Source organism: Theobroma cacao, chromosome 1, assembly GCF_000208745.1.
Source record: "Theobroma cacao cultivar B97-61/B2 chromosome 1, Criollo_cocoa_genome_V2, whole genome shotgun sequence".
NCBI classification, from domain to species: Eukaryota; Viridiplantae; Streptophyta; class Magnoliopsida; order Malvales; family Malvaceae; genus Theobroma; species Theobroma cacao.
In genome coordinates this window covers 35,591,546-35,609,297 of record NC_030850.1, presented here as the reverse complement: position 1 = coordinate 35,609,297, position 17,752 = coordinate 35,591,546, and the positions used below count along the sequence as shown (strand labels likewise).

Below are 17,752 nucleotides of genomic sequence, written 5' to 3'. Positions count from 1 at the left end.
TGAGACAGAACTGCAGAGCCAGGAGGTCATGTGAACTTGAATGAGGGTTGTCAATATTCTTTTATCGTTAAATATAATAATTTTCTAATCAAATCATTAAGTACATTCATTCAAAAAAATAAAAAAAAAAAGTACATTCATTCAAAAGCTGAACAGTAAATTTAATTTATGTGTGTTGGAACTCTAAGCATAGAACTTGCAGGTTGAAATGAAATACCAGTTTGATTCTGCCAGCTATCAGAATCCCTTTCAGCACAATCCCAATTTCAAGTAAGATTTTGTTTTGCAAGTGCGTGTACCATTAACAATTTGAGCACAATTTGGTTGTGTCTGGTCAGGTTTATCCAGTGAAAAGAGAAAACAAGAGGGTTAAAATGTAGGCATAGAATGCTGTTAACTAGCTAAGCATTTAACTCTAAACAGAACCCCAAACCAGGAATCCTGAAAATAAGGCAAGGACAATTTCAACCACAGTTTTCATTGCTGACACATGGTGCTGTCAAAAGAAACAGAGACAAGAGAGGAGAGGAAGAAATTCTATGCACACACAAATCCTTCCGGAACCTTTTTCCCACACGCATTTATCAGCAAAGTGAGTGCAACAGGTGTTTTGACCTTGATGACTCCAAGCACATTGGCCTTAATCGCAGTACATAAACACAAGGCAGCCTCGAGATCAGCTAGACCTGCAATCAGTGTACAACACTCCTTACTAGGTGGAGTCCCAACGACCTCGTGAACCAATCCCAACCAGGACCCGCAGACCCCAAACTTAAGCGTATCTTTGGGACATTTGGCGGGCTTCTTTGGGACAGAGGGAGGCGAAGGTAGAGATGTTGGTGGAGGTGGGCATGTGACGACCTTATGAGATGAAACGAAAGTGAAAAATAAGATGTTAAGCAGAATGAAAAGAGTTGCTGCCTTCTTACAACCCTTCGATGCCATTCTTGTTCACAGGAAATGAAGAGCAAGGTTGGCATGCACAAGAAATTTATAGAGAAGATTTTGTTGGATCAAGTTTGCGATGCTACAATATGAAGGGATGGTGTAGAAAGCTGGAAGCTTGATTTTTATTTTTTTTGTGTGTGGATTTGTGATTGGTATTGCTCAAAACCTACAAAATATTTGTCCTTGGCTTCACCCTGGCTTGTGGCCCTAATTCGTAGCAGTAAATCTACTAGCACATGGCATTGTTCTACCATCGGTAGAAACAACCAAGATTTAGCGGGTCTGGTTGATTTTGATGAATAAAAATCTTCTTTTTCTATTTGATGTCTCGTTCAGAGATATTAATTTTTCATAATTTTACATCACGTGTTTAGTAAATTTTTTATATTAATTTCGTTCTTATTGTGAATTTATGTGTTTCTGTTATCAAAGTTTAGAGTTTAGATTTAAGATTTAAAACTTGAAAGTTAAAATTTTTAATTGATAACGTAAGATAGAACATATAACATAAAATTATGAAAAAAAAATATGAAATAATTTAGAGAATTTGAAACTAAGAGTAATATATATAAATCAGGGAAAACAGTGCATAGTAAAATTAAATTTATAGTTATGATTATGATGCACAAAAATCGAATTGCTAGGTTCTGGTTCTGATGTGTCTGAAATCTTTCTATGCCTCGTGAGTTCATCATATATCTTCATGAGAAAACTTGCAGCCGCAAAGAGAGTGAAGAAAGTCATGGAGCTCAACGAGAGTACGAGGATTATGACCTCTGAAGGAGATTGGTTTGGTACAGCGGTGGGATGTCGTACGATCTCCTTGATTATGACGCGAAGACATGCACAAGTCAGAATCGTGAAGAAACATGCCACGAGTTTATTGCACATGGAACAATCGCTTCTATCTTCTCCTCCTTTTTCTTTCATCTTTGTTATGCAGATTGAGCTAAGGCACTTGAGCTCTCTTGTGCAGCAATGGCGACGAAACTGGGTGGTTTGACTTTATTGGCCTCGATTGCTTTTATAGGGTGAATCATGAAAGAAAACCTGGAATCCTATTCCATGCAAGAGTAGTAAATACTATAACAGGCCGCAAGGTTGGTGGGAGGGAACATTAGTGCAAAAGTTCCTTGGGTTTTAAGAACAAAAGCCTGGGAATTAGTTAGAGTTTTTTTTCTTTTGAAGTTTATTTATTTGAGTTATTATATAATATTATTACTTAGATAGACTATACTATAATATTATATTATAATGTTGTTTGTTAATTGAAATTAAATTTTTATATCTATAATTAAAAAAAAGTTCAAACAAAGCTTCAAGGTTTGATTACGTTTTTATTTTCTTTTATTTGAGGTGTCGCATGATTTTTTATATACATAATATAAATTTCTCAATATTCAATTCAGACTTTTCAATATATAATTTAGATTTTTCTATAACTTATACAATTTTATATTCTGAAAAGTTGACACAAAATGGGAAAATTTAATCCCAAAAGTTTCAGGTTGATACAGGTCGGAAGGTTAGTGGGCCTTTCCAACATGCACCCAAGTCGAGAGGTTAGCCCAAAAGCTTCTTGGATTCTTAAATGTTTGGGCTTTGGGAAGATAAAGTAACTGGCCTTGCTGCCCATAAGCGGTCAACTGTCATGACCTTCCAAGAAACAACTTACCACAAATACCACCTCGCATCAGTTTCTTATTTTAATTGGAAGTGGGTCCAGAAGAAATTTGATGCTCAAGCAAGATAATATAATGGACTTGGGTTGAGCCTTGGAGAAGGGGCAAGCCTGATGTGACCCTTCTCTATAAATGATTGCGGAACAAGGCCTTGGAACAGCACAATGAAAACCCATTTTCACTTGCATAATCTCCTAAAGTTTTTCCTGAATTTGCTCGATCTTTGATCCTTTAAAAGTTCATCATCAACCGAAATGAGTATGATGAAGACTGGTGCCACGTTTCTGTTGGGGACGATGTGCGGGGTCTTTTTAACTCGAGGATTCGAACGTTGCCAACGTCACGAACAAATCCGAGGAGGCAACTGGCGTTGTCCTCGGACTCGTGGAGCAAACGAAAAGAAACCCAGTACTGATGCGCATCCAGGACCGCAAGCAGAGCAACAAACTGTAGCAACACTTGGCAGCTTGTGAATGAAGAAAGTGTTATATGTCTAGTTATCAGAAAAGAATTATGTAGCTTTCTAGTTGATGTGTGTTTAACTGTTTCAGTTCTGCTTAATCTCGTCCGACTCCTTCTTACCGATCTCTCCCTGCCATTAAATACTAAAGGGGTTTCACATGATGTACCTTCTTCAGTTCTTTTCTCCATGCTCTATCTTCTTCATCTGAAATTCCCATTCTATATAAGGCATTTCCTTGAGCAATTTGTTCATGGTTTGAGTTTCTAAATCTTTTTTAAGTATGTGTGAAGGGCATGCAGCACAATTCAGAGATTACGAGTAATAGTTTATTGTCATTGTAGGAATTGATAAGTTGTTTGTTCTACTTACAAAAGGAGTAACAAATGAAAGTTAATTTTAAAGAGAAAAATCTTCCACATTAAGACGATGTTTGGTTAATATTTCTTTGTTTTTTTATAAAAAACAAATCAAAAGAAAAAACTAGAAATATCAATTAAACAATATTTAAGGAAACCATAAATATAATTCAATAATGATAATACTAATCATTGATTAAACATGTATGATGCTTGCAAAGCCAACATAATCTAGATTAATTAATCATTAATCCTTGCTAATGGCTATGTTAAGGGTTTGATCTTCTTCTTCTTCTTTTCTTGCCCTCCCCCCTTTTTTTTTCCCTGAATTTCTTATTGCGTTGAGATTCTGACCAACCTACTTGCTTCCCACGATCAAATTACTCAAGATTCAAATCAAGTAAATTAACCTGTTGGCTATTGCACAAGGCAGAGCAGTGTATTGTCCAGAGGCAGAATGCTAACTTTATATTGATCAATCCTGTTAATCCAATTGTCCTAGTGTTGGGTAGAACATGATGACACTATAAATTTTTTTTTAATTGAAAACAAGAGATTCGAACAGTCAAATGTTTAGATGCTGATGACGGTACAAAATTTATCATTGAAAAAGGAAAGAAAATCATGTTAATAGAATTTGATAGGGAAAAAAAACCCTTATTGGTTGGAACTACAGTTAATTTATGAACATTTGCCTAAGTGTGAGTTGACTACCGATTGGTTGACCCTTGGGAAAGAGGGTATCTTGTAGCATGACACAAGTAAATTAAAAAGAAAAAAGGAAAAACTTGGGCCATACGCCAATTTGGTGTAGAAATTGCCCATTCTTGTTGAGCCAAGCCACAACAGTAAATAAGCGACCAGTATAGTTCAACGTTTATTTCCTCTCTGCGTTGTTTCTTCTTCCTTGGGATCCAATCGAAAGAGATGGGTATCATAAGGACCGCCTTCTCTGTCATGGCGGGGACGCTTTTTGGTGTCTACCTTGCTCAGAATTATAATGTTCCTAACATCGGAAAGCTCGCAAACACCGGCTTTGTTATAGCCAAGCACGTTGAAGAAAACTACCGCAAACCCAGAGCTAGCACCAGAATAGATGACGACGACGGCGGCGCTTCTAAATAAGAACATGTTATAAGACCAATAGATAGGGAAAGGGAAAGGGAAACTGTAATTCTTGTTTGAAGATTTCTGGGTTTATTGATTCTTTTTCGAATGTAATATTTACCCTTCACTGGGTTATTGGAGTAGAACAGTTGATTATCTTTTTTTGTTATCTGAGGCTTCATCTTTGGATGTTGTTTAACATTTCAGTTTCACAGCTTTGACATTTGGCTGCCAGTTCAGGCCAAGAGAGCCAACAAAAGTAGCGATGCAGATCGCAATCCTGATGAGCCCCACCATGTTAGATTAAACAATTTGAAAGTATCTGGAACTAAGCCATGGCAACCAAATTATGTACATCATTAAAAATTATTTTTTGGATAAATTAAGGTTTTCGCTTGTGGCTTAAGAAATTCGGAATCTGGCGGTGTAAATGATAAAAAAACCCAACGTTTTAATAGCTAGCCTCCATCGTTGAAGTACTTAAAATGGCACAATCTTATAACGTAGCGGTCATCGGAGCTGGCACTGCAGGGCTGATGACGGCCAGGGAGCTTCAAAGAGAACGCTACCGGGTCACGGTCTTTGAAAAAAGCAATAATGTTGGTGGCACATGGCTCTATAATCCACGAGTGGCGACCGACCCTTTGGGCATTGACCCGAATCGGGAAATAGTTCATTCTAGCCTTTACAGATCCCTTCGAGTTAACCTCCCCAGGAACATTATGGGCTTCTTGGACTATCCATTTGTGAAGAAAGAAGGTGGGGATCCGAGATCTTTTCCGGGTCATGAAGAGGTGCTCAGGTTCCTTGAGGATTTTGCTCGGGACTTTGGGTTGGTGAAGTCGATTCGATTCGGGCATGAAGTGCTTCGAGTTGAGCAAGTTGATGAGGCGAGTCACGAGTGGGTTGTTGAGTCTAGGACTCGAGGGACGGAGTCGAGATGGGAATCAAGAGAGGAGGTGTTTGAGGCTGTGGTTGTTTGCAATGGTAAACACACGGAGCCAAAAATTGCAGAATTTCCAGGTACTTGAATTGATGCTACAATCTCAACTTACCATCGCTATTGCTGCTTGGAAGTTTCCAAATCCATCAGTATTCTTTCCCAAAGTGGCAGCTTTGTTGTTTATTTATGATTCTATCTTACCTGATCTCTACATCTCATTGATAGTAAAATCCCATCTGTTTTCTTCCTCCCAAAGAATTAACACCCACTTTCATTCCAATGTAATGTTTTCTACTTTTAACTCCATTACCAGGTTAAATTTTCTCTGTTTTGTCATGTTTTAGGCAGGATGCTTGGCCAGGATTGCAAATGCATAGCCATAACTATCGGACTCCTGAACAGTTTGAAAATAAGGTATTGGAAAATACACAATCAAAATTCAGTATTGCTCTTTTAATTATCAACCTGCAGCTCTCTTTAAGGCTGAAGCTGCGACCCTGATATTAATACATGGGCTCGACCAAGAGAACACACAGGTTGTTGAATTAATTCTGGGTTCTGGCTGACAGATTGTGGTAGCAATCGGGAACGGATCAAGTGCCAGTGACATCTTGAAAGAGGTCTCCCCTCTTGCAAAACAAGTTCATCAGGGTGTTAGAGGACCTGGTTTCCAGTTGAAAAAGCTGGAAAATCATAAGAACACTTGGCAGCATTCAATGGTTTCGTGTTCATTTTACCAGCTAAGTTGCTTTTTGAAGTTAAACCTTAAGCGGGTCGTTTTTCCTGATAGACTGTGACTTTCTTGCAGATTGAATGCGCTCGTAAAGATGGTAACGTGGTATTCCAAGATGGATCAATTGTTGATGCAGATGTCCTTATCCACTGTACTGGGTATGTCCAAAAATAATTGAATCTATTCTTTCCTATACTTTTTTCCTGATAAACAAAATCTCTTGCAGGTACAAATACCATTTCCCATTTCTTAGATCAAATGGGATAATTACTGTGGAAAACAACCGTGTTGGACCTCTGTATAAACATGTTTTTCCACCAAGCTTAGCTCCTTGGCTTTCTTTTGTGGGACTACCTAACAGGGTAAACTTCTCTCGTCCATTTGTTTGGAATGCTTCCGAAGCATTATATTCATGGCTAATCAATGTTTCTGAGCAAGAAAAGTGAACTTTCCAGTCCTGTCACTATGAGTCATCTATCTAATAGTTGTTTACACAATCAGACAGTGCCCACTCTAGTAATAGAATAACAAGCGAAATGGGTGGCAAATGTTTTGTCTGGCAAGGTATAGCTGCCGACCCAAAAAGAGATGGCGATTTCTGTTCAAGAACTTTACCGTCGGATGGAGAAGACTGGATGCCCCGCGCATCAGACTCACAACCTTTAGCAGGACAAGGTTTCCACTTTTCCCAACCAAAGTCCATCTCTCTCTTTCCTCTTAACGTCTTTATTGTTGTCTTGGTGGCAGTTTGACTATGAAAATTGGCTTGTTGCACAGTTGGACTCGAGGCCACTGGTAAAGTGGAGGGAAGTATGTTTTTCTCCATGAAGGAAATTAAATCATATTATGGCGACAATTATCGGGATACATGGGATGTTTACAAATGGGTACATGAGATAGATTCTTCCAATTAACTTCCACAGACGTTTTGTACTGAATTATTCTTAAGTTAACCTGTTATCCTTTGAAGAGGCAATAATCCTTTTCCCTTTTTCTTCCTCAAGTTCCAACCAGTATAATGCTACAATCTGAGGAAGATGAGCTTCTTTGTCCCTCTCTATCTCTTTCTCTACTTATCTCACACACATCTAACCGCAAATATCAAGCAGGAAAGAAAAGATAGAAACAGGGATTACAGGAGAACTTTATCAGATATTATGCCAACATACTTCCAGGGTAGTCACTGATAAACTGTTTCTGGAAGCAGAGACGGGATGCTTCAACAAGGATTCCAATGTAGCAGTGTTGGAAAAATGCAAGCATCAGCTTTGTTCAAGCTGCTCAAAATACGAAATTATGAAGGAATGAAGGCATTACTCGTGGAGCTGCAAGGAAAAGGCAAATTCATTAAGAATATCTTAGTTTACATATGCTTTTGCAACTATCTAACCACCACAGACTCAATTCACCTGTTCAAACTTGAGCAATCAATCATTTCACTATGATTAACACATTATCGGGGCTACGATTTTTACACACTAAAAGGCAAGGACCTAAAAGTCCAGGACAAAAAAAATTAAAACAAGGCAGCCAATTACTGCTTGCACCCAGATTTTTGAATAACAGATGGTTCCAACTGCAGTTCTTCCTAAACTCTCTTTATGAGATAGCCAATCAGGAAACCAAGAAGACCAAGTAGCACCACAAACGTTAGAGAGAAGCCACCAGCACGACTTTTACTAATTTCTTTTCTCATCAGTTCCTGCATGATGAATGTGTTATGGCAAAGACGTAATGAGCATAAATAGGAATAAATTACAGTTATAAATTTATACAAAAGAGAATCAGCAAGAAGAATGAGAACAGGAAGACTACAATGTGAAACACCAAAACATAGCAGCATTCCCATAACAAGGGATTACATCGGAAAAATGAAGGGAGAGGTGGAGACAAACAAAAAGGGTTAAAGAAGGAATATTTCATAATGTCCTACAGACATGGTTATGGAGGTGAGCAGAAAGCAGTAACAAGGAGCAATATTAACTGCAAAGCAGTCATTATGCCAAAGGCAACATTAAAATCTTGCTTTAATCTCTTCCCAAATTAAATTTCACCGCTTTGGCATGCCCCGGGTGGGGGTCAGGGTGGCGGCCTAAGGGTGCACTTTGGGGGAAAATATGGGGCGCAGTGTGGTGGGAGGGCTCCCCACAGCATTGCACTGGTGTGACATACAGCACATTAGAGTTGGGGTGAGACCAAACAGAATCAATGGAAATAGGACATCAAAAAAGATGAACATAATATATCAGAGACCATGAAAGGTAACAATAATTGATACTCTCAGATGCATAAAATAATCAACACAAAGATATCTGCTAGTGTATGGTCATACCAGTTCCTGAAGTAGCCTCTTATTTTGCTGCAAAGCAGAAGCTTTCTCGTCTGTCAACTTTGAGATCAGAGACCATGCCTGGAGATAAAAGTGCATTTAAAACAACCCTATAAGAAAAAGGAAAGTAGAACTGCAGAACAACTGTTAAAATCATATCTAAATGATGGATATGAAACAGGGGAATGTTAGCAAATACTGCAATGTGTCATGTTGATATAATTTTCGTTATATGAGAAAGAGTTTGATGATATCTCAACCATAGAGCTAGTTTCACCTAATTAAATACATCTCAACCATAATGATTAATAAAAACATTAATGCACGTACAAATATCAGACGTGAGTATGTCACAAAATTGCATGGGTTATGAATTAATTTTCTAATAAAGATTAATTATCATTCAGCCTTACAAAAATAAATATCATGAGAAGGTAGAGAAACTTTAATCCCCCACATATGTACCCTTCTTTATTCTTTTGGCAGGATTTTACTGTCATTCATCACTACACACTTTAAGTATACCTAGAACATCTATTAGTTGCAGTGAGAAGATAATTCCAAATGAGTCTAAACTAGGTTATTATAAGTGCAATAGGCATAAAGCAAATGGCAAAACAATAACATTCACTGCCTACATATTTGAAATGCATATTTCATATTCTGAAAACAATAAGGAGATTAGATGAGAGGGAAATGTTAAGGAACCCAATCAGTCTCAGAGATTACAACCATGAACCAAGATAAAGTGATAATTATTAAGATGAAATGCTTATTTATAGAAAAAGTTTGATATTAACAAAGCAACAGAGAGATGATATACCTCTGAGGACTTTTCTTTAGTCTCCTCTAAAGATCTTGATACCTAAATTTTGGTATTAATTGAGCAACAAAAGAACACAAAGTATATCACTAATGGGTAATGCCATTCTCCATTAATAGTTGATAAAAGCAAGGGGAAAAGAAGAGATAATATTTTCTTTCCTGCCAGCAACAACACAAGACACTTACATCCTCATATGATGCAACATTTTGGTTCCCATTTTCTTGCATAGATGCTCTGGGAGGAGTCCCCTCCTCAGATCCTTCAGGAACAGGAGAGGGGGGATTAGCAGGAATGTAAATGACCCGCAATTTGAATTCCTCCACAACCCGACCATTTTCCTTGTTAAACTGCATTCCAAACCGCACCAATTTACATCCAACCAACATAAAGCAGAAACCACAAAGTTGACAAAAGAAACATCATAGGCATAGCCATCATACCATTTCTGAAGTTACGTCCTTGTTAGTTGTACCATCTGGAGCAACCACACTCTGGAGGAGGAACTTGTCCCTGCACTGCATATCAGGAGGTGCCTCCTTTTGAGCTTGCATCGTAACTGCAAGGGTTAATTCCATATCAATAAACCAAGAAGAAATAAAAGAAATAAGGTACATTCAAGGACACAAAAATGGAACAAGACAATTAAACGCAAATGAGTTAGCTGCCACAGGGATCAAAAGCATAAACTATAAGGAAACAACTCTTGTTAAAACTTAATAAATTACAGAACACTTACCAGTGACATTACATGTACTTCCAGGTAGAACAACACCAGTGTTGGGACGGACACAATATTTCTTGGGGTTGGTAGTTTTAACCTGTTAAAGAATGTTAAAAGGGGAAAATTTCATATCATACAAGCATCCAATCTAAAATCCAATCACAGTAAAATGAAATGAAACAATCAATTACCTTGAAGGCAACATATTTTTCTGTCTTGTTGGTCAATTGCATAGAACATGTACTTTGCTTCCTCAATTCAACTTTGAAATAACAAGCCACGTATTCCATAGAAGAAAATAAAACCCAAAAACAAAAAACTTCAATTAAAAATTCAAAACAAAAAAAAAAAACTAACGTCTTCCTTAAACAGATTAAAACCTAAATACTACTGTTAATTTATGCCTAGGTTTAAAATTTACTAAATCTAGTATCATTCTTCCGATTTATCTCAAATTAGGGAATATGATGAGACAAATAAAGTAAGTCAACCAAATTATACTTGCATAAAATGAATAAACCTTCGTTTGGCATGATCGAAATGATCTTCACGAAACTATTACATCAGATCGACGTTCCAAACATTCCTTATTTGGTTTCCTTTATTTCGCTTGTTTATGCTTTAACACCAAACTTAAAGAAAACAAAGCATCAAACTGGAAAAGGAAATGCAGGTGAGAAACAACTTACATGGGAATTTAAGCTCTGTTGGTTGAATATTGATAAGATCCCCCGTACTCATGGCTCCTTATCAACAGACTTACAAAAAGAAAAACAAATTCTCTTAGGTAAGGGAAAATAAAAACAAATTTAGAGATTGTGGGGAAAAGGAAATGCTGGAATCTGCGGAGATCGTGAAGAAAGAAAGGGCAGAAGGAAGCAGTTTCAAAGGTATTTTCCTTTATCATTTTTCTTTATTTGGTTAAAATGATACTAATTTCACTTGGGGGTGATGTCTGTGACCGTTCTTAACCGTTGATCATGATAACGCGCGTACTCCTATAAAGTTTAGCGTAAATCAAGCAAACCAAGGGTAAAAAATGAATTTCAAAATGAAATTGTGGGAATTTTGAGTTTTTGGGCCCATGCTATAATTATTGGTTCTATACTATTTTAATTTTTTCTCAAAAACAGAACTTCAATCCTTTTTTCAGGAAAAATAATTAATGTAATGAAGACCAATTGGACATTATATAGTATAGTATTTTAAAGAAAATATATCAAAATCGACATTAATCTTATAATCTTATTATAGTGTCTAAAATCTCAATTATCAGCGTATAAGATAAATTTCTTAAAAATTAATATGAAATCACTCTAATATCTCGTGCATGATACATATAAATCAATTAAGATTTACTCTTTTTAGATTACACGTAAATGAAAAAAATTTCTTACATAAATTTTTTAGAGACTAATATTTTTTTAAGATTTTTTTAAAATTACGAAACCATTCCAATATCTAATCATAATCTAAATAAATCAAATCAAAATTTACTCTTTTTTAATTACATTAAATAGTAAAAACTCCTATATTTTTATCATTAATTAGCGAACTTCCAGCACACGATTGGTAGTATGCTTAATGACAAAAATGGTTACTATTAATAAAGTTTTATGTAATATGTATTGATAATGCTAACATTTTCCTATTGTCTTAACATCTTTTTTCTATTTTTCATAAAAAAAACACTTGAATTTTATAATATTATCTTACTATTTTTCTATATGTAAAATCTAATAGTAGTGAGCTTATCTCGCAAAAAGTAAATTAAGCAATCACAAAATCACAATCTCACATGCCATTTGTTCATGCAAAATAAAGAAAATTATGGCATAATTGACTTTGGTAAATTCATGACTAAGGGTGAACAAATTCAAATAAGACCAATTACTCATCCAAATTAAATATGATTTGGGTAAAATAGTTCGGTGTAATTGGTTAATTTGATTAATTCATTCAAAATGTTTGATCCAATTGATTTTTTTATTGGTTTTTGAGTTTAAAATTTTTTAACCAATCCATCCAAAAAATCAAACTAATTTTTTTATATTATATATATTAATATATATAATATATTTTTTAGATATTAAGAAGAATTGATAATAATTTTTTTTTGAAAAGTGAATTGATAGTAAGGTTAATTAATAATTACTTAAAATGTATTAGTTTATTATACGTGCATGTATGAATCATAATCATAATAATTTAATATTAGTTATATTTATTTATAAATCTATATTAATATAAAATTACAAATTATATATTTTAAATGATATAACTTATATATTAATATTATAATATATGATTGTAAATATCTTACATATTAATATCTAATAATTATTACACCTTAATAATGTTTCGTAATATAAAATGTTATGAATCTATATAATTGTATAAATATATTATATATACATATATTTAATTTATACATAAATATTGTTATAACTTATAATAAACTTTATTTATATTATTACAATTAATAACTTTATTAGCTATCACCTTACTTTTAATAACACATTGTTTATAATTAGTTATTATTTATACAAACTTTGATATAGAATATAATAACATATAAGTTGTATAATTAATTTCATATGTATATAATAAAATAATATATTATATATATACATAAGTATTACTATAACTTATAATAAACTTTATTTATATAATTACATTCAATAATTTTATTAGTTATCGCTTTCATTTTTTAACATATTGTTTATAACTAGTTATTATTTATACAAACTTTAATATAAAAATTAAAACATTATAACATATAAGTTATGTCATTAATTTCACATATATATATAAAACAGTAATGCATATAAATATATACTATATAAAATTAACATGTTACTTATACTTATTATGAATAAGTAATTAATATGTTATAAAATAATAAATTTAAATATAATTAATAAACAATATATTATAAATAAAGAACAACATAATATTGGTTTTGTTTACAATTTAATAATATTAAATATATTGTATTATACATTAATATCTAATATATTATGAATATCTAAGGATATTATTAATAATTATTTATTATATAGTAAAGTTTAATATAAATATATTAAAGTTTATTTTTATTAATAATTATTCATTTATTAATAAAATATAAAATGTTTAAACTTTACTTAATGGTCTTGTGTTAGTTTTATTTTGTGGATGTTAATTTTATTATTTTTGACTTTTTTGTTATGTTAAATCTTGAATGTTAATTTAATAGTTTATATAAAAAGACATAATTATGTAAGTGAAGGAAAAAATGTATAGTTTTTTTTTTATATTTATATTATTTGTATATTTAGTAATTATGGATTAAGTTTATAAGTTTTAATATTGTAATTTATAAAAAAATAATAACATTTTAGTTCATTGGTCCAAAACTAAATTGATCGAACAAATTATATGTTTGATCATTTTTTTAAAATGTTTAATTCATTTAATTCTTAAATATGACGAATCAAACAACTCAATTTATCAATTTGCTCATTCTTATCTATGATGACATGCAAATACCCTTTTGTAATTTCAAAATGATTCATTCTCTTTATCCCTCCCTTAAATGTTGCATTGAAATATGATAAATTTTTATCATAAGTTAAGCGATTAATTAAATGAGTTACGAATTATATAAATGATTAGTTAAATATGTCCTAATTAAATCTTAAATAAAAAATAAAAAAATCAAATTTTAAATAAATTAAGCAAGTTTAGTATTTTTTCAAATTAAGTTTAGTATATTTAAGATAATAATTTTTTTTATTTTAACCGTATCGATAAAAGTAAATCACAAAATACAATTATTTTAAATCTAAACCTACTTAACTTCAAGTCGTCTTTATGTTATATTATGATGTGTCATATTTATAAAATGCATTCAATAATTAAAAAATGAATATGAAAAATATCATAAATAAGTTAAGTTTGACGTACTAAAATTTTTTTCTTTCATTATTGACTTTATAGTAAAAATTCAATGCAATAAAATTCCATGGAACATGATGAAAAATCATGCATACTGCTCATGCTTTTTTCTATTTTTGAAGGAGTTTGTTATTCTAATATTTAAATGAAGCGCTTGCTTTCTCTCTTTTTGATTGCCAAAGCTACTTTCATTTTTTGCTTTTTTTTGAAAAGCAGGTCGGTCATTTCATAATTAATCCATGCTCATGTAGCTTGTCAACGTCAACAATCACCCATGTCATCAAAACAACCCCCTCCGCACGCGGCGAATCAATGCTCCTTTGGACCGTTCGCTACCACCAGCTGTCACACACTCTTCGAATTCCCCATTTTACCCTTCTCACCCCTGACACCATCGCTTTCACTGAGCTACCACACTCCACCAGTGAAACTCCCTGCTCTCCCTCTCACTCTCTGAATTAGCACCCATGTCTATCGCCGGAGCACTCGACCTTTTCGATCATTCGCCATCCCTTTTCTCTCTGTTTTACGAAGAGCCTGAGCTGTCATTTCCCTTTTATGTCTTTGAGCCAACTCCCGTCCTCTCTGGTTTATTTCTTTCACCTTTTGATCAGGCTTTTGATGCTGTTACAGATGTGACCCGCCTCTTGGAAACGCCGCTTTCGTCTCGTTATCGGAGGATCGGAGCTACAGATGAGTTGGAACTGTGTTCCGGGGCTTTACTTGATCGGATTTCTGGTTTGGAGTTCGGTACCGACCGGTTTAAGCAATGGGATAGGAAGTACACGTGGAAGGCTGAGATAAAGAGTTCGGATAAGAGTGAAGCAAACCGGAAGTACCAATATACGTCTGAGATCAAGGGTTTGGAGGGGAGGAAGTACGAGTGGACGGCTGAGATTGAGAGTCCGGAGAAGAATGGGACTGATGGGAAGTACAAGTGGACAGCTGAGATGATCAAGGGAGGGAAGGTGGGAAACGTTGAGAAGAAGAAACAATGCAAGGTTGAGATTCAAGGTACGCAGAAGAAGGAAGTGCCACTCAAGATTAAGGTGCTGGGATCCCAAGCGGTAGGTAAGGAGGAGACGAAAGGAGAGTGTTCGGTGCGTGTGGTGGAGATCGAAGAGCCTGCTGATCACGCGGCCATGCTTCTCAGACAAGTAGGTGTTCACTTTTCAAACTTCACGCCTCTCCGTTCGACTGTTTCTTGTCTTCTTGATCAAAGCCACACGTGCACCACACGTGAACATAAAGAAAACACCCACTTTGTCTGGGATCTTTACAACTCAAACATCATATTTTTGGAGGTTTTAATTTTTAAATAAGTAGACGATAATGCCATTGAAACTATATCAATAGCTGTTGGCTTTTGCTGAAATTGAATGTATTTGTGAAACGTGAAAGGCTTTCGGAAGGAGAGCTGGAGCAGTGGCCAGATTAAGAGGGAAAAGGAAGGTATTATCACCGGACGAAGCGGCGCTGGTGATAGAGAGGACCTTCAGGGCGTATCTCATCCGTCGGTCAAAGGCTTTACGATCTTTGCGAGAGCTGGCCGTGGCAAAGGCTAAGTTGAAGGAAATCAGGGCATTGTTTAATAACTACTCTTACAGGCAGAACATTGCCCGCGATGCCGAGGGGCGCCAGCGCTTCTCTGAGCGTATTATCGCCCTTGTCCTTACCGTTGATGCTATTCAGGTAGTGTCGTTCTGCTTTTGCTTCGCAATCCTCGTTGAATTCTGTTCTGATTTTGTTGTTTCGTTTGCTTAAACATATGATCAAGAAAATGTTAAACATGTCTATATCGTATTGTCATTCATAATGTTGATTACATTTGGATATTGGCATGGGATATACCTTTTAATTCAATTGACACTGTGGATTGATATTGTAGTCTTGGTAACAAGGCCGGACTCTTTATTATAGTTATAGTCGAGGTCAACAGTCCTTTCTGTAATCTTGTTATTGAACTGTGCAGTGTAAGTTCAATTTTCTTAGTTTAGGTAACAGTTTCCTGAACTTGATTTCTCTTGATATCTAGGCTCTTGTTCTTGTTATGTAAAGGAATTTTTGCCAACGGTCTCCTAGCTAAAAATTTGCACTAGTTCTTGTATTGATATTACATGAATGCTGTACGTGTTGTATATTGAGTTAAGATAAGAGAATTGAAGAGTTTTATAGTTTCAACTTGTTATACTTTGTTCTTTAAGATTCTGTTTTGGTTTCATGCCTCATACTTGTTCTGTATCTAGGGTGCTGATCTTATGGTTCGAGGTGCAAGAAGGTCCATGCTGGATGAGCTGGAAGCAATGCTAGATGCTGTCGACCCCAATCCTTCTGGTAAACTGGGTTTGTTAAAGTGGCAAGCAGTTTGATCTGCCTGAAATTGCAGGAGTGGCAGAGGGTTTTATATGCTTGATCAAGCAGAGAAGCATGACAAATAATGCCTGTGAAGTGTGTTTATGATCTTTGAAGTTTGCTTTTCTAGCTGGTGAACAGCTTGCTGATCTAAATAGTCCTTGTGTCGTTGGTGTCAAGGATAAATGGCACTGGAACTTCCCAGTGATCTTTTATTAGTAGCATGGTGGCATCTGCAGTTCTGTTTTGTACATGGACTAGTCTGTGAAACTTTATTCTATAATCTATGTTATTTTGTGTGTTCCTCCCCTTTTCAACCCAATGGTGTTTTCTGTCCGAGAATAGTTGGAGAAGGTCGGAAGTGGAGCTGGAAGTCAAATACAAGGCCAAATATGAGGCAGAAAAGTATAAATAATGCCTTCAAGAATCACTTGATTGCCTATGTTTTGTGGATTGCGAAATGGTCAATCAATTTATACTTGCTGCAGGGAATTGATTTAGCAGACAGAATATATATGGTGATGGTTGTCCTTGTATGTGTCACCTGGTCGTTCCTGGTTCTCACCAAGTGCTCTTCAGCCTGTGCATGGCAGTTCCTTCACCCCAATTTTTTAAATTCTGGAAGTAGGCAAAGATGGATGAGGCTTTAGACCAACACTGGGGCTAGACCCCAGCCCTGCTGCATATCCACCCCCTAAGTGGGATGGGGGAACCATCGAGGCCAAGCCCAAGGTCCCAAGCCTTTAGTCTTCAGTCGTGAGCAACTGATTTAGCCAGGAACATATTTGATTGATGCCTAACATTTATCAACAATGGAAGTATCCATGCTATTATTATTACTCTAATGGCCTTGTTGAGTCTCTCCCCGGCGTTGGAGGAACCAACGGTTATTCTTTGTTTTTTACCAGGCATCAAAGTTAAAATGACTGCAGAAGCTTTCACCAGAAAGGTAAAAACATAGAGGAGGAAAAAAAGGAGGGTGACACGGCGGGCCAGGCAAGAGCCTGCAGTCGTTGAATTTGGGCTCTACATACCATTACAGAGAAGTTAAAAGCGTGTAAGAAAATGGTGAACGCATTTATCCTACATTGGTCCATAGTCTATACACGGCAGCCGATGCGAATGCAACCTTACTGTAATTTCTGGACCCATTTTAGATTGTGTGAATGAAAAGAAAATCGACTTGTATCTTCATTCCTTTTCCTGTCAGAGATTTTGAACAATCAACAGCACCGGGCAATGGCATTACAAAGCCAGGAAGAAGCACGTAAATATATAGCTACAAGTGAGATCGATGGCGATTAACTGCGTTTACTTATTACCACTTATGCAAAAGCTAGAGCTGGAGGAGCA

At 35.3% G+C, this 17,752-nt stretch overlaps 4 protein-coding genes and 1 pseudogene across 5 annotated transcripts; 3 read left to right on the top strand and 2 right to left on the bottom strand.

The window, feature by feature from the left end:
* Window positions 443–1,087, bottom strand: LOC18614348 (putative lipid-binding protein At4g00165). Its single transcript, XM_007052066.2, has one exon. It carries the CDS (start codon window positions 943–945, stop codon window positions 538–540), a length of 408 nt encoding a protein of 135 aa, XP_007052128.2. The 5' UTR covers window positions 946–1,087; the 3' UTR covers window positions 443–537.
* LOC108660481 lies at window positions 4,298–4,725 on the top strand. Its single transcript, XM_018113888.1, has one exon. The coding sequence runs from the start codon at window positions 4,377–4,379 to the stop codon at window positions 4,572–4,574; it is 198 nt and encodes a 65-aa protein (XP_017969377.1). The 5' UTR covers window positions 4,298–4,376; the 3' UTR covers window positions 4,575–4,725.
* On the top strand, window positions 4,820–7,208 carry LOC18614345 (annotated as a pseudogene).
* LOC18614343 (vesicle-associated protein 1-3) lies at window positions 7,553–11,011 on the bottom strand. 2 transcript variants are annotated; one of them, XM_007052060.2, is made up of 8 exons: window positions 10,798–11,011; window positions 10,300–10,370; window positions 10,124–10,205; window positions 9,828–9,943; window positions 9,573–9,734; window positions 9,385–9,426; window positions 8,565–8,642; window positions 7,553–7,934 (listed from the first exon to the last, which is right to left on the bottom strand). In XM_007052060.2, exons 1-8 carry the CDS (start codon window positions 10,847–10,849, stop codon window positions 7,821–7,823), a joined length of 717 nt encoding a protein of 238 aa, XP_007052122.2. In that variant the 5' UTR covers window positions 10,850–11,011; the 3' UTR covers window positions 7,553–7,820. The 2 variants fall into 2 exon arrangements, with proteins under 2 accessions (XP_007052122.2, XP_017969376.1); XM_018113887.1 differs by having other exon boundaries at window positions 10,629–10,860.
* Window positions 14,284–16,716, top strand: LOC18614342 (BAG family molecular chaperone regulator 7). Its single transcript, XM_018114200.1, has 3 exons — window positions 14,284–15,204; window positions 15,449–15,739; window positions 16,294–16,716. The coding sequence occupies exons 1-3, from the start codon at window positions 14,515–14,517 to the stop codon at window positions 16,414–16,416; spliced, it is 1,104 nt and encodes a 367-aa protein (XP_017969689.1). The 5' UTR covers window positions 14,284–14,514; the 3' UTR covers window positions 16,417–16,716.